We start from the raw sequence: 23,605 nt of genomic DNA, 5'->3' as shown, positions 1-23,605 counted from the left end.
TGGTTGGGATGGGCAGGTGGGAGGGGGAAAGAGGTAGCGGGTGACAGAGAACAGAGCGAGCGAAAACACCAGCACTTGTGAAGAGTGCTGAAACACAAAGAAAAAGTAGCTCCTAAAACGGGACCAGTGGATGGACACAAATACTTGGTCCATGCTCTGGGAGAAGGCTAAGCATACGGGAGGGCTGAAGCCCACAGATTGTAAACATGTCTCTTCAAGACAGTGAATGCGGTGTCTAGCCAACACCAAAAGAGAGACTTACTGGGGCAAGTAGCTACAAGGCTGGAATGTAGACTCACCTTTACTGCAGTCCCGCCTTTGGGAGCCTGAGCCTTTTTATCACCACCATCACTGCCAGATGCTCCTCCACCTTCAAAGAAAAAGGGAAGAAAAAAAAAAAAGACTGCTATCACAGTTGAAGGGTCAGATGTACACAGCACTGCATGACGAGGACATCATTGCATTTCAGTTGTATACAAGCTAACTGTAAACAAGCACTGGCTAAGCCAATAGGTCTCACCTATGCGAGAGCCACTGGGTTTGGCAATGTATTTTAGCCATGTCGTACACCAGTGTGGCTGTTGTTCAGAAAGGCAAAAAGTTAGTTACGTGGAGTGGATTGCGGTAGAGTGCAATGGGGTAGATTGAGGCAGAGTGGGGTGGGGTGAAGTGTAGTTGGGTCGACTGGGGTAGATTTTAGTGGAGTAGATTTGGGTAGAGTGGAGTGGGTGGAGAAGGGTCAACTGGGTTAGAGTGGGGTATATTGCAGTGGCGGCTCGTGAGCGTGTGCTACGGGCGTTGGGGCGGGGCGGTGGAAGGGCAGGGTGGGAGGTAGTAAACTCTGGCATACGGCTGAACCTAGTTAAGTAAATAAATAAATAAAACAATTTACATTGCGCGCGCTACAACACCAACTCGTCAATGCAGCGCGCGCAATGTAAATTGTTTTATTTATTTACTTAACTAGGTTCAGCCGTATGCCATAACTCCATTATGCCATAAGCTGGAATTTACCCCCACCCCCACTCTGCCCCTCCCCCACCCCACAGCACTCGCTCAGCGATCCGCCACTGGTATATTGAAGTGGAGCAGAGTGGTGTAGAGTGGAGTTGAGAGGGGTGGATTGTAGCATGGTGAGTTGCTGTGGGGTAGATTGGAGTGGGGTAGACTGGAGTAGATTGGCGCAGTAGATTGGATTGGGATAGATTGGGGTGGAGTGAGGTAGATTGACGTGGGGTAGATCAGGGTAGACGAAGTGGGATGGATCTGGTTAGACTGAAGTGGGATAGATCTGGGTAGACTGAAGTAGGGTAGATCGGGGTAGACTGGAATGGAGTGGGGTAGATAGTATTGGAGAGGAGTAAATTGGAGGGATGACGATGATGAAATTCACTGGTATCGCGCACAGCTACTCCATGGAGCGTCCCGGCACCAAGCACGGCTCAGATGTGATAGAAGGTACCGACTTTTAATCCTACATAAAAAGACAGGTTTTTCAGCCTTTCGATTTCCAGTGGTTAGATTGGAGCAGCGTGGGGTAGATTTGGTTATACTGAGTGGAGTGGGGAAGAGGGGAGTGGTGTAGATTGGAGTGGACTTGAGTGGAGTGGGATAGATTGGAATTGGGTATATTGGGGTAGAATAGATTCAATCATAGTGGAGTAGAGTGGGGTGGGAAAGATTGGAGTGGGTTTATTGGGAAGAAGTGGTTTCTTTTGGGGTGGAATGGGTTAGATTGGAGTGCAGTATATTTGAGTGGAGTGTGGTAGATTGAGGGGGGTGGATTGGAGTGGAGTAGACTGCAGCAGATTGAAGTAGAGAGAAGTGAGGTAGATTGGGATAAAGTGGATAAAGGAATGGAGGGGCACAGATCAGAGTGGAGTGGGGTAGACTGGAGTGGGCCAGTCTGTGGTAGACTGGAGCAGATTGAAGTGGGGTAGATTAGAGAGTGGGGTAAAATGGAATGCAGTGAGGTAGACTGAGGTGGGGTCAATTGTAGAGGAGTCGGGTAGAGTAGAATGGAGTCATATATAGTGGGGTAGATTGGGGTGGGGGGGTAGGCTGGATTAGGGTAGTGTGGGTGGATTGAGGTAGAGTGGAGCGAGGTAGATTGGAGTGGGGTAGAATTCTAGTGGATTGGAGAGGGTAGATTGAAGCGGCATAGGGTTGATTGGGTTAGACTGAGTGGAGTGGGGTAGGTTGGATTGGACTGGAGTGGGGTGGGGTGGAGTGAAGCAGATTGGAATGGAGTTCATTGGGGTAGACGATCGCAGTGGAGTGGACTGGAGCGAGGTAGTGTGAAGTGGACTGGACTGGGGTAGGCTGAGGTATATTGGGGTGGAGTAGATTAGGGTGGAGTGGAGTAGATTGGATAGTAGTGGAGTGGATTAGGGTACATTAGACTCAGGTAAACTGGAGAGTGTGGTCTATTGGAGTGGGGTAGATTGGAATGACGTGAAATGGTGTAGATTGGGGTAGGTTAGACTAGGGTGGAGTAGGATGGATTTGGTTAGATTGCAGTGGGGTAGATTGAGATAGATTGTAGTGGGGAGGGGTAGAGTCGGTAGACTGGAATGGGCTGGGGTGGAGTAGGGTAGACTGAGTGGGGTAGAATGGAGTGGAGTAGATTGTAGTGGACTGGATTGGGGTAGATTGGAGTGGGGTGATGTAAGTGGAGGGGCATAGAGTGGAGTGGTTTGGCATGTCTTAGAAGGTCTTACGAGCAGAGGGCCGTAGAGTGGATAGGCATGTTGTAGAGTGGAGTGTCGTAGAGTACTGTGGCAGAGTGGCATAGAGTGGAATGGCGTAGTGTTGAATATGTATGGTGTGGCAACACATTTTCAATTTAAATGAACATTTCAGTTGCACAGACTTACAGTTTTACAGCTTGTGTGGGAATGTCATCACCTAGTGTATTGATGTGTTTTGATCAGATTCAAATATTTTTTTCCACCACACTTTAGAATTACAAAACAAATGTGGTTCATTTGTAATTCCCTAATTCTGATATATTCTGAAATATTAGCACAGTTAATATTTGTTGTGTGTTAGAAAAAATAATATCATACAGCCTCTCCTCTCTCGTGGGTTACCCAGCAGGATTGTCAGATAAATTCTCTCACTTTGAAGTCAGAAAAATAAAAGTGTAGACCCAGCTCCCACTGAAGACAGAGCCTGACAATTGACCTCAGTCTTTGAAAGCACAGCAAATGCGACAAGATAAGAACAAGATTTAAAGGCTTGTTTACAGAAAGCAAGTACTCAGAAGGATACAGTAAACAAGGGTTGCTCCACAGGGGGGATGAACAAGCTGGGCAGCCTAGAACAAATAAGGCCAGCAAATAGAAAGCAAGCAACCGAGTTAGAAACCACAAAGCCAATGGTAAGCAATGGCCAAAATGTATTCCCAGGGAAGCTTTTAGAATGTCCACAAAAAGTCATTAGCCTCGACCTAAATAGAACTTGGTGGTCCTTAAAACACCACAAATTAAATTGTGGTTACTTTGTGCACTGACGGACAGAGTTTCAAATGCTGAGAATGTTTGCGTTATTTTCACTCTAGTAGGGCATGTTTAAACTTTAACCCAGATTCTACAGAGCTGACCGATGACTACAGCAGTCAAACATGATTTCGATCACTGAGCTATGTCTCAAACAGGTTACAATGCATTTGAGAGTGCAGTTCACCCCAGATAGGAATCGGGATCCAATGCTATTGGAAAATGGTTAGGACTCGCGTTGTGATCTTTGTGCATTTTGCTCACCACAGCTACATTGCAAACCGCAACATGAGAAATACTTTTCTTTGTATCAAAGGCTCCTTTTTTATCTCACTATTATTAAATATCTATAAGAATAGGGCTACTCACTGGCCACTATGGCAAATGCTTTCTTTTTTGTGGCCTACTTAAGAACCTATAGGGTATTATGAGGAGTGACTAAGTAGCAACCAGCAATGTTGTGAAATTTTGTAAAATTTCTAACTGTCCAAGAGACTAGATGCTTCAGAAATCGACTGTAATGTAAAAATACTTGACTTGCCCCATTTGGTGCCATGTATTGAGGCAAACCAATAGCAGCATGCACAATAGATCTGAAATTTGATAATAACTTATTCAATTATAGCAAGGCTCATGTTGGATCAGAGTTTGGATTCTAGCAAGGCTCTGTTTGTGCATCTTTCTGATTATCTGCAACTCTGAAAAATACCAGAGAGCTAGTTATATCAGATCATTGAATACTCACAGCCTTTACAAATGCAGAGGCTCTGCTTATGAATGGGCTCTGGTAAGGCTAGCATTCCAACCACGATAGGACTCTGAATATGCTAGCACTTTTGGAATTCGGATTATTGCAGGGGTTCAGGATATATCATTGCTCTCTTCCTTACTTTCGTTTCTGATGTAGTGTCTTGTAAGTTGGTCTGGCAAATGTTCTTTTAAGCATTCACTCAATTTCATAAAATGTTGCTGCAAATAAACTCAGATTTTACTTGTGGTTGAGTACCTAGGTTGCCAACTGAGGATCACTGAATTCCTGCAAATCCTAAATCTGCACCAATGAATGGTTAAAGGCCTGCAGGTGCAGTTTTGTGACTTTCTTGAAGAATGAGACCCTTTTTAAGTCTCGCCTAGCATTGCAGCGCGAATGTGCTGCCATCGCTTTGAGAGACATGCAGTATATACTGTAGTGTGGAAGCTTTGTGGAAGCTCCGCCCACTCTCTGTCCATTGGCTTTTGTCTTAAATGCTGCCTTCTGATTGGTTTGAGGCTTGTTAGTCCCTCCTCATTCATCATTTGTATCCTTCCACGGGTATTGGCCCCTTTACTCCTAACACTATTTTCTTCCCTGTCTCCCCACCCCACTGCCCCCTCCCTCAGTCTGTGGTCTGTGACTTCTCACCCTCCCCCGCCCCACTCGTGTTTTTTTGCCAGCGGCACTTCCGTTTTCATCTTTATTATTGCCATCTTGAAATATGAGAGTTCAAGATGCGTGCTGTACAAAAACTTCTCGTGTTTAATGAACTAGATTTTAATGTTACTCTAAATATAATAAGACTCTAGGCAACATTCGAGGTATGCATGGCAACTGACGCCTCTTAGTTCACAAATGGCATTGTCGTCGGGCGGGAGGAGCGGCAGTGTTTTAACTTATGCTTAAAACGAGCACTTTTAATAACTTCCTCTCAATTCAGTGCTATAATCTTGTGTACTGAGGTGACGTGCTAAAGAAATGCACTTTTTTGAATTCTGAAGAGACATTATCGCACATTTACATCATGTTTACTGATGAATAGGGACATGACAGGGAGCCCGGTAGATGGTAGAGAAATAGACGGGTGCAGACTAACAGACAAAGTCGGTCTCCATTGCCTCACGTCAGAATCACTTTCAGTAACCTGGAAATCTGCAGGCAACTCCCGCATGCCCCAACCTCATCCCCCTCACATATTCTTAGCAGAAGCAGCAGATTCTGAGCTGTGCCCTGCTGGTGCAGAGTAGCACGGCAGAGTCTGTAGAAGCACTGGGATCCCTAGCATCTCCGGGCGGGCACCTAAACCTTCCGGGTGCCTTCACACTCAGGATAAATTAATACATTTTGTTCTGAGCTTTATTCGCCCCTCTGTGAGCACTGTCTGGTAGATGAAGCTCTGTGTTAATAAACACATTCAGAGAGGTGGTTGTGTACAAACAAACAACAGCCACAATACCGTACGTTTTGAACGTGTAGTTAAATACCTGCTCATCGAGTACCTCATTGGCTGATCATTCCATGGCACTACCAAATTACATTTGGACACATTTGCTCAACTGTAAAACACTCCCTTCTATGGGTCATTTAACAACTCGGGCATTGGGGTTAGGTAACCTACTTTGGATGCTGTGTAAAAGAGTAAATACAAAAATTAATTCAATGAAACTAAGCAACCAGTACTGTCTTAAACACTGTTAAAACTGACACGCATTCTGGCATTTTGTTTAGTTAATGTCGATTTTCTCATAGATGCGAGTAAAGTACTCTTAATATCTTAATGAAATCTGCACACTTTTAACTAATAGCACCGGGCGACCTCTGACAACTAGGCAATGAATACATTTTTATGTACCCCCGAAGCCCCCCGCCCCCTTGGCAAACTTCATTGCCTCTCAGTGTTTGGGGGATAACCAAGATGCAGGAGAGTGAGTCAAATAGTCTAGAAAATGAAAGAGAAGCCGGGATTCGGATTCACATGCTCTGATCCCGATCGCATTGGTTAGTCTGTAAGCACTACTTTTATTAAGGAGTTTCGCATTAGTAAAGCACCAAGGTGTGCATGCGTGGCGACACTTCACACATGAGGTACGTGCCAAGCAATTGTTCATACAATCCACACTTTGCGTCTTTTTCAATGTATTTATTACGAAGTGCAGGACCTTTCCAAGGGATTTTGCACACTACATACATTCACTCCAAAAATAAAACTTAGAGGTAAAAAACATTGCCATTTACAATGTCAATAGCTCTAACTCACAAATGCGAGACCTATTTGCATTGTAAATGCTTGTTTAATATATTGTCCATATTGATTTCTCATTGATTCCACTTTTCTTTTTTTTTTTTTTAATATTGGCATGCATCAAACAGAAATTATACTTTTGGATACAGTATGTAAAGCTGTCTTTCAAGAATACATTAGAGCAGCACGCCCAAACTTAGAAGAACAGCAACCCACTTTTTAGTACAACAAAACGTTTGCGACCCACGTAGCTTTAATGAACATGAGGTGGGCGATTTTTTAACGTAACCAAAGCATCGTGTGGTAGCGCAGTTATTTGCAGACAGCACATTTTCTGTTGAAATGGTCACTAAATATGCACAGACATACATTTTTATAGATAAAACTATACTGTACACAAATGATAATGTGTGGAAAACGGGTTCGTGTGAATATTTATTATTTGGGCATCACCCAGTAAAGTGTCTTGATTTGTTTTGATCCCGCTAAAATCTTAGCTTCCATCACACTTCAGAATTACAAAAACAAATGTGCTTGATTTTGCTTTCCTAACTGCTGAATGAGTGCAGTTAATTTACAGGTATTTACAGATTGTTGCCGAGTGTATGACAATACAACTCATGCTTTTACCCCGCATGCCATTGCAACTCAATTTTTTACCCCGACCTGCTGTCGGGGGTACGCTGGATGTTGGAAAAGTATAATTTACTATTCCAACTCCAATCTGTGCAACAGTAGGGAAAGTGTTGGAGTTAAATCCAACACCTTATACCCCCTACAGCAAGCCAATTGCGTTATAATGGCATGCGGGGTAAAAGCATGCGTTGTAATGCATGCATCCTGTTGTGGCCTATTAGAAAAAAATATCTTCCAGCTTTCATTCACACTTCATGTACTCCATCAGGATTGTCGTATAATTTACTTTAATTTTCTTTCTCAGACTGCAAAGTAAGGAGAGTTTGTAAGCACCAGTGTTGTTTTAAAAACATAAGCAGTAGAAAACCTAGCCTAACATTTGACCTCGGTCTTTGAAGCTGCAGCTAAGGTGACACGATAAATACAGAATTTAACAACATCTTTATTTAATGCCTGTACTTTAGTGGCCAATCAAATATCGGCTCGCACCCGGACCCACAGTGTGGAAATCACTGCATTAGAGTTTATCAAAATTGTCTATGACTTTTGTTTTCTTAGCTTGTAAATATTTTAGGTGAAAGATTAATTTTGAAAGCAAATACACTGCAAAATAGCTTACCAAAATTGTAACTTTAATACGCTTTTTTAAAGTCGAAAATATTTCTTGGATACATTATTTACTTACAAAATAAAATCACCAATCCTGTTTCCATTCGTCTGTATGTAGTTAATTTCAATAAAGAAATGCTCTCTAGGTATTATAAATATCCGAAGAGTTGTGAACTTTGCAAACGTGCACACATTTTTTTTTATGGAACCACTGTCCTAAATTCACACAGAGTTTACAACTAAGTGCATTTCTTAGAACTCTCAAACATGCGGCAATGAACTATCCATGTTCATATGGATGCATAACTTGCTTAGCAGCAGACAATCCTCTTACTGTGGCATTGCAAACTGGCCGCTAAAAGGTTTGTGATGCAGGGCAATTGGACCAATCTTGTGGACAAAATAAACATGCAGACTTGTTATCCTTGCACTCAATATACATTGGCGTCGGCGAAAGGAATTCTACACATCTCCATACAACACACTTGGAAACATGGGACAAATAGTTCTTGCTATATCATTCCCTCCATCTAGTTACCTCCCTCGGCTGCCAGACGATACGCTGTTGCGGCCCTTCTACCTTTAGGGGAGGGTACGTGTCATTGATCGTTTTTGACTTGTTTTCTACTTATTATTCAGTCTACCTTACAATACTATGTTACTTTGACTCGGCGCTGATATATCTCTCACTATTATCGCCGCCTGTCTCTCGTCCTTGTTTCCCCCCGTCCCCTGCCTCAGTTTCTCTGCCTGAGTATTTTCGCTAACGCTAGCGCGATACTTTCCGTTGTGCTCCCACACCGGATGCCTTGCCACCTAGGATATTTTCCTTCACCCGGCCCCGGATACCTTCTCTACACTTACACAAACGGGACGCATATTCCCAATTAGGCACCTCTCACCCAGGACCCCAATAAGTCCTCCTCACTCCCCCTTCTCTTTACAGATGCGGCCAGCTCAGCTCGCCAACCCGGGCAGGTCCAATCGCACTGATTTCGAGTGTTACACTCGCCTGCTTACAATTCTTCCATGCAGCTAGTTCTTTCCCAATCACCATCCAAGCGCTAAGTATCCCGCCACCCTGACACCTCATTATACGTGTCCTCATTACCCCCTATGTGGTTGCACTCTCACCACATGCACACAGTCCATAGTTCACATGGACCTCTTTCATAACTATCACATGCCCCGTTCTGTGTCCAGATTCTGCCTTCCTTGGATTTTAACGAACCCCTTCTGGGTCCTTTAGATGGGCACTATATTAATACCCAGTCTAGTAGTTTAGCCCTTCTAAGACGCTTATTCTTGCGCTCTACAGTAGCGACAGAACCACGCAACTTCGGTACTGTCATTGTTTATTACTATAATTTCTTTCACAACTACTGGTTGATTCCACATACAACCATGGTGGATTCTTGTCCCCTCTCTGTCTCCTACAGGTTCGGTTTTGTTTTGTTGAGAACATGGACAACACGTTCTCGGACGCAGAGACGTCTTACATATCCTGACTTCAGTTGACATGGTAGTATAGGGTGTCTTTCCCTGACTCCCACCATAATCCCCCCCCCCTTAATTTTAGACACACAGTCCTGAAGAAGTGCACCAGGATCCATTAGGGACCACTAGATTGCGCGAAACATGTCGACCATCACTTATCCTTAGCACATCACACACCTCATTCACGGTTTAAGAGCAGGTGGGAACACACTAGTCCCTCCCCTCTATTTAGTCCAAAGGAGAGTCTCCAAACCACATTACAATTTTTTATTTACCTTGTGGACCCTTCATTAAACTTACTGAGGTCCCGAGAGGTAATTTTAACATCACTCACACTCACCACTTTGGCCCACACACCCACATGCACAAATACGGCACCTCCTTCAAAAGATCTCCAACAAAGAGCCCTCTTGTAGGGCCCGTGAGGGACTGCAGCACCACCCCCACGAGGAGCACCGCCCAATGATGATGCTTTACACTCGCAAGAGTGTGTGAGGGCACAAAAGAAAAGTAGGAGGTATACCCCCACCTCGAGCACACTCAACCATCTTTTTGGAGACAGTGACTAATGACTCACAACCATCAGATTGTTGAGCATTTGTTAGTCTTTCCTTCCTCTTCAGGAACTGTTACCACTTGGTTATAACAAATAGATCTGGCTCATACTCATTTGTAATTGTATATTTCAGATAACATCCAAACAAATTACAAATATTAATCCACATAAATTATCAAATAGTATATATGTTAAACATATTATATTCATCACATTTCTACAAGTACAGGCTCATTAAACTAACGCCTTTTGCAATAACATGGACATTCCAGAGCCATTATGTCCCATTGATCGTTAGAATTTTTTCAGACTTCTCAATGTCCAAGTATCCCAACTGTTTTAGAATGAACACTATCCAGTGGATCATAATGTTGTATGCATAATCTATCCTTATCATTTACTATTTTTTTACATGGCTTAATCCATCTAATAATAAGATGATGACTCAATTCGTTTTCTTTATTAAATGCATGGTTTTATTTCATTAACAGTTGAATATTAGCCAAAATAAATCATGTAGACATAATGCACAAATACATAGTTACATTCAACAAAAACATATGGTGAATTGGGACATATCAATTTAGATGTCCACTTGTTTGACATACTCCCAAAAATGTCTCACTAGTAATTCATTAGACCTAAAAAATAAAGTTCAGACAGAAACACTAGTACCGCTATCAATTCAGTGCGGCCTATATGTTGTAGCATGGACATGACAAAAATAGGTGCAAAAAAAGTAAAACGGGTTCCAAGGACTCAAAGAACAGCAGTAAAACAGCGATATTCTATTCCAGGTGAAGCCAATTCAAGCGCTTGCACACTCAAATGCCTGGACTTGGCCTCGGCTCATTTGTAGAGATTGAAGCCATATCCAAGCTTCAATAAGAATGTTCAAATAAACTGGCAACTCAACTGGCACACACAACAACGTAAGTGGACTGTAAGGACGCTTCTTAGTAAATGCATACATATCAGATAACTGGACAAATATTAACTGATTTGTAAATTTCTGTGTTGCCAATAAAGAATGGCTGAATATACGGTCACATTTCAAAACTGCTAATCAGTCAAAGCAGAAGGATAGGCAAGTATCAATATTCTTCATTTGCTGCTTCATGCATACAACATCTAAAAATTAACTGTACCACAAAGTCACCTTGTGCCATGTAAAATCAGGACCAATCCGAAATGAATCCCAACAGTCTTACACTCCTATCCACATGCCGTCCTCCTACCTTGCATATTTTACACAACACACCCTTGGAACGTCAAAACAATGGTCTTGGTGTCCTTTATGAGGGACAGTGGGTGCCACCCTCCCCCTGAATGGGAGTAAAAGGTCTGTTCAGTGGTAGAATTATAAAAATGCTATGCTGCCACCACTGCTTAATGTTGACGATCCTGGACATGGACAATAGTTGCACGTCCAGTAGAAGGCATGCTTGGTGTGCCCCTCCAGGATTCAGAACCGGGCATTGAACCGCAGAGTCCAAGGACAGGTCTAGGCATCAGCATAAACACTGGATTAGCAGGTGAGTTGAACCACAAAGGGTCAGAATACCAGATATCACATTAAGGTGGCCCACTCGGGCAGTGATACATAATTTATCATGCAGGGGTCATTGTTTTCCCAACAGGAACAACTGGAGAAACTTTTCTTAAGTCATCCTGCTCCCTCAACAAAAGATATGCTTAAGGATGCATATGTATCCCTCCAGAACCACAAAATGGGGGCAGACACAGGGGAGAACTAAAAATGCCTTAAAACTGACAATACAGAAAAACATGCAGTTGGAATGAAGCTGACTAGGGAGGTCTGACAGCACACTAAGGAAAGTTTGGATACAGTAATTGGCAAAGTTAAAATCTGACTGCCAAATTTTGTTCAAAGGACTGCCTAACAACCATACTCTAAGCAAACACCAATCCCATCCATCTAGCAACAAGGTTTGGTGAGGAAAACCAAATGAAAGCTGAAGATGAACACTTGACTTGTCAAAATGTCTAAAGTTGTAACCCTGAAGAGTGCTGCCGTTAAGCTATGAGGACACCTGTGGAATGCTCATCAAACGCAACTGCATTCCATCTTTGATTATAAATCTTTCACATAAAAAACACCTTACCGAGAGGCTACTAGTGACCTTTACCAACTCCAATAATAGAAACTAACAAGATCGTAGGAAAATATTGAATAGCTACTTCGAACTCCCCGATTGTTACAGTGTGTATCGTATGGAGAGGAGTTTATATTTAGGGATGGCTGCCTCTGAGCATTTTTAGATCTTCTAAGGAGCGTTATACACTGGCTTGGCAGTTCGACCAGGACTGTTCCCATGAGGCACAGGGTCAAGACTGATTTGCAAATGGCTGGGTTCAAACTGGGGTGGCGTAGTGGGCAAAAGAATGATGGATTTAACCCAGATCTCTTGACTGGGGGAGAATGTTTGAATCATTTAGCATTCCGTCCATCATTTGTTGCAGTTACACTTTTCACTCTAAGTGGGATGGGTATGCCCAGACGTGGGTCCCTTGCTCACTGTGCCACTGGATTCAAGCTAGCCTGGCTGATGAAGGGTGACATACCCCGAAACCGGTCCCAGAATGCTTGTTTCCAGTCAAGGGAGGACCTGGCTTGGCAGTTCGGTCTGGACTGTTCCCATGAGGCACAGGGTCAAGACTGATTTGCATATGGCTTGGTCCAAACTGGGGTGGCGTAGTGGGCAAAAGAACTATGGCTTTAACCCAGATCTCTTGGTTGGGGGAGAATGTTTAAATCATTCAGCATTCCGTCCATCATTTGTTGCAGTTACACTCATATGAATATGTGGCATAACTACTTGACAACATTAATGACATTACTAAATTACTCAGTAAACTTCTTTCAAGTGCAACATTATTAATTCATCCCTTACAACTTGATACATTTTCAAAACCTTCAAACTTCGGAAATAATTTTTGCTCGACATTACACATTTTCACATGTTAAAAAACCCTTCTATAATTCTAAGACAGACATCAGTGACAAAAGATCTGAACCGCCACATTGGCGCTGGGGTGCAGGAAAATGGGGCATTTCTAAAGAATTTGTAAGAATATGATCAATATATGAGCTAAAGTATCCCCTTTTGAACAGTATAAGGATTTTGCAAGCCTCCAAGGAATACCATGATCATACATAGGAACCAAGCAGAAGGCGGAGTTCGTTTATAAGGTCATGGAACTCTCAAGTGACTCGCAATATCCTTATGATGTACAGCATGAGTTTGTTTGTTTTTTTAAAGTTTTTTTAGTTTTTTAAGGATACATGGCTACTCCACTGCCTTCCCACAAACTGCTTAAATCCTTGGTGTCTTGCTCTTACATATAAAAGATATAGAACGGTTGTAGAGAAAGAATAAAAGTCAACAGTGCTAAAAAACAAAAAACACCAAAATCCAGGGAGTAATGTGATACAAAAAGATATTGGGATCAGTTTACTGTAAACTGTAAAGTAGATGTATGCAGTAGCTCAAAATGTACAGAAACACGCAGGACGGGTCTATCTTTCCTATAAAAATCTGCTGCATGCAAAAACAAACAGGTTACCAAAAATATATTCTCGCTGTTGATTATTGTTCACTTAAGAAAAGTCACACCAAAAGAAAAAACAGTTCTCGTTTTCTTTCTTTAAACTGCAGCTATAGTTATTTTCTGTGACTTACCTTTCACCTTGATTGCTGGTTCTGGAAGCAAACATTATGACATCACAACCTAACTGTAATAACACTATTACAGTTTAGCAGCTATGTCATCTCTATATTACATGTTACCAAATATGTCACAACACGACTATATTAAAAAAATAATAGGGACTGGGTTTTCTTCAGAGATTACAAACATCCATGTATTATAGCAAAATAAATTCAGATAGGAATGACGTGAAGGAGACAGACTTAAACCCTTCTGTAGTTCTCAGTGTGGAGCAGACAAAGGGGAAAGTAAAGGATTCCTAAAATGTAGAATCTATGATAGTCTCTTGCACCCGATTTATCATTTTGCAGATGGTCCTAGTAGATAAATTAAAAGGAAAATAGGGAATTAGTTCACACAGATGTCCTCCCTGAAAGGTATGCCCTGTGTACAATGGATCTTGCAGGTTATTTCTGAGCACAAATGGAGTTACGGCGAAACAAGAAAGAAGTGTGCCTCAATTTCAGGTTTCCCTCTCCTCAGGAGGCTATGGGAATCAGATTGTAACACTAGATGTGAGGAACAGAATTATCAACCAGTGCCACACTGGGCATGTATAGATGGCAGGTACCAAGAGGAGAGCTAGGCAATTTTATTGGTGGTATTGAGTGGATTATTGACAGAAAGGCAAGTAAACGTGTAGGAAGGTAGGATCCTTCTGCATGGTTTCTCCCACTTTTTGCCAGGTGCTAAGCTGTTTTTGACTAGTCTCCTGCTAATCAGGATGCCAGTCTCTCTGCTTTCTCCCTTAAATTGTTGTGTTCAGTAATTGGGTACATCCCAGATTGAATACTAGGGTAACCTTATTAGTCCCTAGTATATGGAACTAAGGTACCCAGGGCATAGGTACCCCAGAGGTCCCCCATGGGCTGATGCATGCATTATGCCACCCATCGGAGACCATTCAAACTGTAATTACAGGCCTGTGTAAGCTGGTGCTAGTACCACTGACTAAAGATATAGGTTTCCTATATCTAGGGTCACTGCACTTAAAACCTATAAGTCACCCCTATAGCAGGTGTTATAATCCTGAAGGCAGGGTGCTTGGTTCTAAGTGTGAGGGTGCCCCTGCATGAGCAGGACACCCCTACAGCCTACGGAGTCCATTCTCCCGGGTTGTAAGTAAAGCAGCCATATACCATATAGAGGGGCACCACGTAATTAAGCAATGACCATCTCAAAACTGGCTGCAACGAATCCTTTCATGTTTGGTATCAAACATGTTGGAATCATACCCCCACATCGTAAACTGTGTGAGAGGTATGATTCCAAGCACTGGAAGAGCCCTCCGTTAGGGTCTCCATGTCTCCCGTACCAGTCTTCCAAACCCGGACAGCACAAAATGGTTGCTGCCAACCAGAGACACGATTCTGCCCGCCTGCTGTTGAGCCAAGCTCGAGCAGGGGAAGGCAGAACAATAGGCATCCTGTCACAGGGAGGTGTGACCACCTCCCAGACAGGAGTGTATTGGGGCAGGGTGGGTGCACCGCTCAGTCTGCATAATGGACACATTTGGTGTCCCCATGCATAGTCCAGTTTAAACCAGCTCCGGGAGCTGTTGGCTCCCGCTCTGGCACAAAACTGGACAAAGGACATGGGAGTAACCTCCTCACTTTCCAGACCCTCCCCTGGGAGCGTCCCCTGAATTGTCCCAAAACTTTCCTTAGGATACTCAAGGGCTTATCTGTGGGTGGGTCCCTAGATACGTCGTGGGACACGATTCAATTCAGATACCATTTCACCTTCTACCGTCTGGGCACTCTAGACTTAGTTTGGGCTCGACTGAGTTCCCCTTTCAGTCTGCTGCATCGTCTGTGCCTGTGCACCATACAGGGGACCTTCCAAGGCCTGTGAGCATCCAAAACACTTAAAGGAATCTCCTTTGACGTGAAATTAGTCACTTCACTGCTTTCGCAGGCACCACAACCAAGCTGACGGGTCTGCTGCTCCTGAGCTCCTACAGACTCCAAAACTTTCTGCAACCCAGGTGGTGGTTCTCCACAGCTCCCAAGGCCTGCCCTGCCCTCTCACCAAGTTTGAGGCCAGTATTCCTTGTGGAAGCGGCAGGAACTGAACCCCTGTGCACCGTGTTGACTTGCCGTTGCCAAGGCTTGTCAGCTTCCTTCCATCAAGATGTTCGGGCTCCAAGTAGCCCCAACCTCGAGCATCTCCAGTGACCAAAATCTTCGCCCACACACATTGCCTGCATCTTTTGGTGAACTTCAAGGTCCTCTTGCAACTCTAGTGCCTCCGGCCTGTGGGTCCTGTTGAGGGTCATCTTTGTTTCTTTTGGGCTCCCCTTATTGCTCAGGGCCTGCCCTGACTCCTCGGCTTGAGGTGAGTCCCTGGACCTTGCTGGTCCTGACATTGCACCTTCTTCGACATCCACGTAGGTTGCAGTTGCCAAGGCTTGTTTGTGCTTCGGACAGACACCGACCCCTCAAATAACGACATCTGACGTGGGACAGCTAGTGCATGGCGCCAGGTCTTCTTCAGCTTCACCTGGTCGGTCCTCATAGCTGCATAGTAAAGGTCACCGTCAACTCTCCTGCAACACCGGTGGGCATTCGTCTTCCAGATCTTCTGGTCACACCTGAATGACACAGACTGTCACCTCTGCTTGCAGGTACCTCTCAAATAGTATCCACCTTTGGATTCCACCGGACACTTTCTCCTTCTCCAGCAGTGGCACTTTCGTGAATTACTCCATTGGAAAAGACGGTGGTTTCCGACACCACTTCGCACCTATGCAGCCGGCTTCCCTGCTGTAGGTAACGTGGGTACTAGACTTTACACAAGACCAAAAGACAAAAATCCACATTACGGTAATAAAAATATGACTTTCAGATGGTAGAAATAGCTTAGTTCAATGTAGATGGTAAAAGTGACACTTTACTCTCAAAGTACCTTAAATCACGCAATACAAACAAAAGCGTCGCAAGAAAGTGATGCGTCGGTTCCTTGCTTCGGGGGAGGTGATGAGTCGGTTCCTTACTGCAGCGCAGTGGAGGTGATGTGTCGGTTATTTACTGCATTCCGGTTACGATGCGACAAGTTGGCACCTAGATGCGATGATCTGGTGCGATGGGACCAAATGGCGTCTTTGATGCAATTCGACAACGTGGATGCAATACGTGCACGCCCGACAGCCGTGCAGCGAAATCAATGTACTTTGTAGCCGCGACAGGCCCTGCGACACGCTTTTCTAGTGATGTGACGGCAATCTCTGCGGATGCGACATGCTTCTCCAATGATGCAACACGCTTCTTCGGCGATGCGACGGCGAACAGCTGCAGCGGCGACACGCTTCCTCAGTGATACGACGGCAACTGTTGCGGCGGAGATACACTTCTTCCTCGTTGCGCCGCGCTTCCAGCCTCCAGTGACATGCAGTCTCCAGAGGGACCAAAACAACAGCAGGCACCTCACTGCAGGTAGAATACCCAGCAAGGAAATTCAGGTGGAGCTGGTGGTGAAGTCTTTGTGTCCCTGAGACTTCAGAACAAGAGGCAAGCTCAGCTTCAAGCCCTAGGAGAACTTCCTCAAGATAGTAAAAGTTTACACAAAGTTCCTTTTCTCCTTTCCTTGGCAAGGAAGTAATCACTGCAGGCCAACCCCAAACAGCAACAGCAAGGGGGCAGTAATCTTCCTTCAGCTTCTCTGGTTCTTCTACTTGGCAAAGGGTCCGTCTTGATTCCCAGAAGTGATCTAAAGTTCTGGACCCCAATATTTATACTGCAAAATACTTTGTTCTATGAAGGCAGAGAGTGTCTGTGCCCAGCAGCCAAAACCAGTTCTCTTTCTCCCTGGTGCAGCTTCCTGGCAGGAGGTGGAGAATGCATTTTTTAAAGCAGGCCTGGCCCAGGTAGCTGAAAGGAAAACTCCTCCCCCTACTCTCTATTCTATGAAGGATCAGGTCAGTAAAAGGAAATCTCCTCCCCCCTACTCTCTATTTAATGCAGGCCCTATACAGCCAAGCCCTGACCCATCAGACTGTTGGAGCCAAGGCCCTCTCCAGCTCCCTGCTACTCACAAACCAGACATGGAATACACAAACCTAGCGAGGCCTGGTGGATGGTTAGGCAAGAAAATACCTACTTTCTAAAAGTGGTATTTTCAAACACAGAATGTAAAAATCACCCACACTAAGATATATTTTAACACTCTGAAACTAAACTTTATTTTCCCATCTTGTTCCTAGGGTCAGTTATGATTGTAAGATGTTATAATCAAACGGTCCATTCTGGCCTATGAGAACAGATAGCCTTGCAATAGTGAAAAATGAAATTGGCTGTAATTCACTATTAGGACATGCCACACACATCAGGGCATGTCCTACCTTTTACATACAATGCACCCTGCCCTTGGGCCTACCTTAGGGGTGACTAACATGTAGAAAAGGGAATGTTTAAGGACTGGCGAGTGTGTGCACTTGCCAAGTCGACATGGCAGTCCCAGACTGCACACAGGCTCTGCAATGGCAGGCCTGAGCCACACTTTACAAGCTGCTTCTGTGGGTGGCACAACCAGTGCTACAAGCCCTCCAGCAGCATTTGATTTACAAGCCCTGGCCCACATGGTGCACTGTACTATGGTCTGACAAGTAAATCAAATAAGCCAATCATGGAGTCACTAATCCATTACCACAATTTACAATAAGGAGCACTTGCACTTTGGCACTGAATAGCAGTGGCAAAGTGCCCAAAGCATCTAGACCAGCAAAAACATAGCAAAAACACAGGAGGAAACAGTGAAAAGATGGAAGGGCGACCCACGCCAATGGTGCCAGGTCTAACAAAGACCTTATAAAGTGGTTCCCAAATAGGAAGCGTTTGACATAGTTCTTGTGGATTATTTTACCAAGTGGCAAGAAGTCCCGATGGTGGAGAGACACCTCGGGATTATCACAGAATTCCTGGAAACAAATATTGTATGGAAGGACTACTAAACTGCGTGGTTGGTGTCTAATAATGAACCTTTGACAATGAAACTCCATAAGCTCCGCTTGCTGATGCACACACAGTCTTCAAAGCTGGCTGACTCATTTTCAAAGCAATCACATTCAGCAGCCCTGCTCAACTCGCAGACAAGCTCACCATTTCTGGTGGTTCTCACACACCTGTAGCAAGTACACCATCAGACTGCAGTCTAATGAGTATAAAAAAGAAAAACCAAGATAGCAGTCCTTTCCCACCTGTCCACCCAGGATCTAGAACAACATCCCCATATCCATCAGGACCACCCCAAAGATGCTCCAATTTCGGCAAGAATAAACTTCTAAATGAACACTACATCAATTCAGGGCTCGAAAAATCCGAAAAATGGTACTAGTCCTGCAGGTCTAGTGCCTTGGAAAATCACCTCGACCTCACTTCAACCTACTTGACCTCCGTCTCCGAAAACGGAGCAAAAGTGACAAGATAACAAGATTTAAAGGCATCTTTATTGCTCATTCCCTTTGTAAGCAATAAAAATGCCTTTAAATCTTGTTAACTTGTCACTTTTGCTTTGTTTTCACAGACAGAGGACAAAATTTAGTTTCTCTTCCTACTCGCCAGAAAGGGCGATTAGGACCTAAAAATAGCTCTGTCAAACAGACTAGCCACTACTCAAGTAATATAAGCAGTGTTTGGTAATTTAGTCTCTATATCCTCCAAAGGATAGACATATCATGAAGTGAAGTACATTCAGTCTATCCCAATGCTTCTATTCCTTCAGAAAATCCAAGAAGTGCTGATGAATAAGCACACCCAAATTAGAAGTCTACGGAGACTGGCGAAAGAGATTCCTCAGATGTTCCAGCAGTCTCAGATGAAGTAACATCCATATCCACTACAATATTGGAAATAAAACGTGGAAGCATATGCTTGGAAATATATTTCCCTTACAAGAGCTGTCTCGTCACTTTCCTCGAAGCCTAATACATCGAAATATAACTAACCTCCAGTTGTTATCCTTGGCCAGGATTTTTTTTCTGTAGTGAAGCTAAAGTTTCAAGAACAATGCTTCTTACCCTCTACTCATCTTACTCCCTCTGTCATGCTTGGAACTCTTTGGCAAAAGAGACCTAGAGGAGCTTGATGAGGAAGTATGTCTCTTCTTTGCTGAATGCTTCCCCGTGATATCCCAGGAATACCTGTGCTTGGAACTCTTTGGCAAAAGAGACCTAGAGGAGCAAGCTCCTATGTGTGTATGTGATCAGGATACATGCCTCTTCTTTACTGAATGCTTCTCTGTGACATTCCAGGAATACCCAGCCGAGCAGTCCAGGAATCAATAGTGCCAAATTAGCTTGCCAGTAGGACTAAAAAAAAAAACACTACTGTGAGAATAAGGTTCCAAGATTTCCAAACAGCAAGAAGAAGAATTAACACCAAGCAAAATGCTTTTACACACAATCTCGTGACCCCAGTCGCAATACTTTGGGATGTGCAGCTTTAATTAGTCTCAAAGGATCTGATGATGCTGCACCAAACCCACCGCCAGGAATTAAAGCTGATGCATGTTCAGAACCTTTCTCTCTCTGTGCATGTGATGCTTCTGGGTATTTGTAGAGCGCATGTACACAATAGGTTCCTTGGCACTAGAATGTCACAAAATTCTGCGTGCTGTCCGTAATTATCCATAGTCTAGTCTTGTACTTAGTAGCTGCCTAACCTTTGCATTGTTAGATGTGGATCCGATTTCCTGAGGGAAGGAATTCCATAAGTTAGGAGCACATACAGCAAATCGGGCGCCTCCAGTTCATTTTTGTTTAACTTTGGGACCATCAGAAGATTCATGGATATGGATCTTAGATTACGGGTGGGAGTGTATCGCTTGATTTGGCAGATATGAAAACTGGGCTTTTATTGTTCAGTGATTTAAAGAGGATACATCCCATCTCTAAAAAATTGATCTTTGCACCATTAGGAGCCAGTGTAGCCTTTCCTTTACGGGGCAGATGTGACAGTGTCTGGGCAATTGGCAGATCAGCCTAGCTGCTCGATTCTGTACCGATTGCCATATGCAATTCAGGCCAACTGAGAAATTCAGGTGAAGGGTATTGGCATAGTCTATCCGGGATATCACCATGGCAATAACAATTTGGATGATCATGGGTGAAATAGTTCCAGATTTTCCATACTTGATAGAAGCATGAAGAAATTACTGCTCCTATCTGAGACTTCATCAATGAGGACCCCTAGGGTTTTCACAGCCTTCTTCGGAGTTGGGGCCAGGCCCATCTCTGGGGGCCAGCAAGATGGGGTCCAGTGCTGGATTTTGTTTTATGGTGACAACAATTTCAGTTTTTTCTGAATTTAGTTTTAGCTGATTGTTGTTCATCCAGTCACATATGTGTAGCATTGGGTTGCAGAAAACTTCCCTGGATTCTGCAGTGTTATCGATGGTGAACAGGGGCTGCATATCATCTGCGTAGTTGTAAATCCTCATTTTTTTCTTCTTTAAGGAGTGTGCCGGTGGGCGGATATAAGAGGTTGAATAAGTGAGGGGGGATAGGGAAGATCCCTGCAGGACTCCACAGTTGAGTTGGACTCTAGAAGAACACAAAAGGGGGGGGGGGGGGGGGGGGGGATGTATGACCTGGGAGATCTCTCTCAGGAAGGAATCCAGTCAGTCGAGGGCAGGTACTTCCAGACCCACAGCTTCGACACGATCAACCAAGAGAGTATGGTCGACCGTGTTGATAGCCGCAGAGAGGTCCATGAGGACCAATGCCTGAGTGATGTCTCGATCTACCTCCTCTCTCATGTCATCCACCACTGAGAGGATGACTGATTCTGAGGAGTGGATAGGTCGGAAACCTGTCTGATCTGAGAGTCTAGGAATTTTGTGTCCTCGAGGAAGGAACTAAGATGCTGGGCAACATGAGCCTCTAATATTTTTGCTGGGTACAGGAGAAGGGATATAGGCCAATAGGTTTTTTAGGAAGAGAATGTCCTCACCAGGTTTTTTTAAGAGTGGGACCACAATCGCCTCTTTGAAAGCTTTGGGAACCCCGCCCTGATTCAGCGAGTGATTGTGGACGGAGGTGAAGGAGTCGGGGAAGGTGGAGAAGATAGTTTCTAGGAACTGTGGAAGACAGGTGTCTTTTGGTGATCCTGATTTAACTTATGTTAGTAGCTCTATTAGGCAATCTGTGTCGATTGCAGAGTAAGTCAAGTGTGTATGTGCAGCACTTGGACGCTTCTCACATAAGAAATCAAACAATACCGGCTGGTGAGTTTCCAACCATGCGCATGTAGGAGGCAAATCAAGGTCCGTTATTAAATATCCTCCGAAATGGCTAGCGTTCAGTCCCACACGCTCCTACCGCCATTGGTCCCTCGACACTTCTCAGTCTATCTCGCCCAGTAGGAAAGGAGACTAAAGACAAGAAGTGGAGGACCAAGCCGATGGGGACTCCACTCCCGACATATTTGTCAACTCAATAGAGAATACAAACAGAAGGATGCTCGGAATTACAGCCCTGTTGCGGGGCCAAGATTACGGGCAGGCTGAGCTGTATTTTCAGATCTCCTGATGTTTCCTACCTTTGAAGTGGGATTCATCTCGCAAATAATCACTGGAACAAAGGGCTTTGAGCCATCACGAATGGTCCAGACAATCTCTCGGTCTTCAAAAAGAACTAAATAATAACTTAACAAACAAGGCTGTGGACCCTGACAGTCACTCAAGGATGCCAATTTGTAGCAGACCTGGGCCCAAAAGTACCATATATTTATTACCTCTCTGATTCATGAACAATAGTTATTTGTATTTGTAATCACGTTTTGAGTTCAGTGAGGGACTACTGTGGGCCAACGCGACATATTGGTGCTAAATTTAAATCCTTAATTCACTAAAGTATAGCAGTAAGAGCTATAGCTCTAATAAGGAGGGGGTTGCCGTTTCTCCTATGCTACTTTCAGAAGCATAAATATCTGGGGGCTGCTTTACATGTCTGCAGTAACTTTGCAGACCTCCTAATTCCTAATGTGGCCGATATCAGAGTTACCACCCCCATAGGGAATTATAGATCACAAACCATTGTCTCGGTTAGATCTGTTAACTCACTTCGGAATCGCTGATCTCAGTCAAGGGGGAAAAAAACAGGAACTCTGGGCAATCTGGGAAGCTTCGTGCAGTTTTAAGATCCAAAATAGCTATGCAAGAAGAGAGAAATATCCATGTAGCGGACTAGAAGTTAGGGCCAAGAAATCAGTAGATACCAGAAAAATAAAGACACCACTTGGCAGAGTTCACACCTCTGCGAAAAACTAGCGAACGGAGCAGGTAAATTAACCAAAATATATTAATTGTTCAACCTTAAAATACAGAAGTTAACAGAGGATTACAAGACTGTCCATTCACAGTACCTTTGCTGCTTTTTGCACCACCTTTCCCCTTTGGAGGCATATCCACAGCCTACAGCGTGCACTGTCCGCACACACAGATTTACTCATTCGGAGGACTTCAACAGCATAGACATAAAGGAAGGGTGAGCAAACCGCGCGCAGCTTCTTAGACGCTGAAATGCTTGCAGTTGTTAGAACAAGCGGGGAATCTCCGTGTACGAGAAAGCAGGATACAAGTTTGCTCATTCAGACCTTTCCCTATACAGATATAATTTAAAAACGTGTAATAATGGGGTAACTGTTCTATAAACTCCGTGAACATTTATACTTTTGTCATTTAAAAAATCTACCTTATTATATATAAAATTGAATTAAAGATTGCAAATAAAGATTTATGTATAAAAAAAAAATCTCGGCAATTTCTATCGTGAACATAGCAATTTAATCGTTCCAATATGGCCGCTACTTGTCGTGACAGTTGAAGGCCTCTCGGACGCTGGAATCTCTAGTCTTTTTTTTACTTTTAAAGTATCGCATACGTAATTTCCGCATCGAATACTTTAAATGAAAAATACAAGACGTTTACACTTTGAGTTCGTTTCAAGTCTCCGGTTTGATACGAAGGATGGTAGAGCTGGCTTAAGGCATGGAAGTCTGTTTCCGCGGCGTTAATATTTGTATATATGGGCTGTAACCCGACTAGAGCGGTCGACTTTGAAGCTGGGGAACCGGGTTCGAGTC

At 43.9% G+C, this 23,605-nt stretch overlaps 1 protein-coding gene across 1 annotated transcript in view; it reads right to left on the bottom strand.

Annotated features, from left to right (window-relative positions):
• The window catches only part of PIN4 (peptidylprolyl cis/trans isomerase, NIMA-interacting 4), a 93,952-nt gene extending 70,922 nt beyond the window's left edge, over nt 1–23,030 (bottom strand). The window contains exons 1-2 of the mRNA XM_085630760.1: nt 22,886–23,030; nt 300–370 (exon numbers count right to left, since the gene is read on the bottom strand). Coding sequence (XP_085486886.1) covers nt 300–370; nt 22,886–22,925 — 111 coding nt within the window. The 5' untranslated portion in view covers nt 22,926–23,030. The remainder of the gene's footprint in view (nt 1–299; nt 371–22,885) is intronic.
• Between the last annotated feature and the right edge of the window lie 575 nt (nt 23,031–23,605).

The sequence above is a fragment of the Triturus cristatus genome, chromosome 10 (genome assembly GCF_964204655.1).
Source record: "Triturus cristatus chromosome 10, aTriCri1.1, whole genome shotgun sequence".
In the NCBI taxonomy this organism is placed as follows: Eukaryota; Metazoa; Chordata; class Amphibia; order Caudata; family Salamandridae; genus Triturus; species Triturus cristatus.
This window is presented reverse-complemented; position numbering and strand designations above follow the sequence as displayed.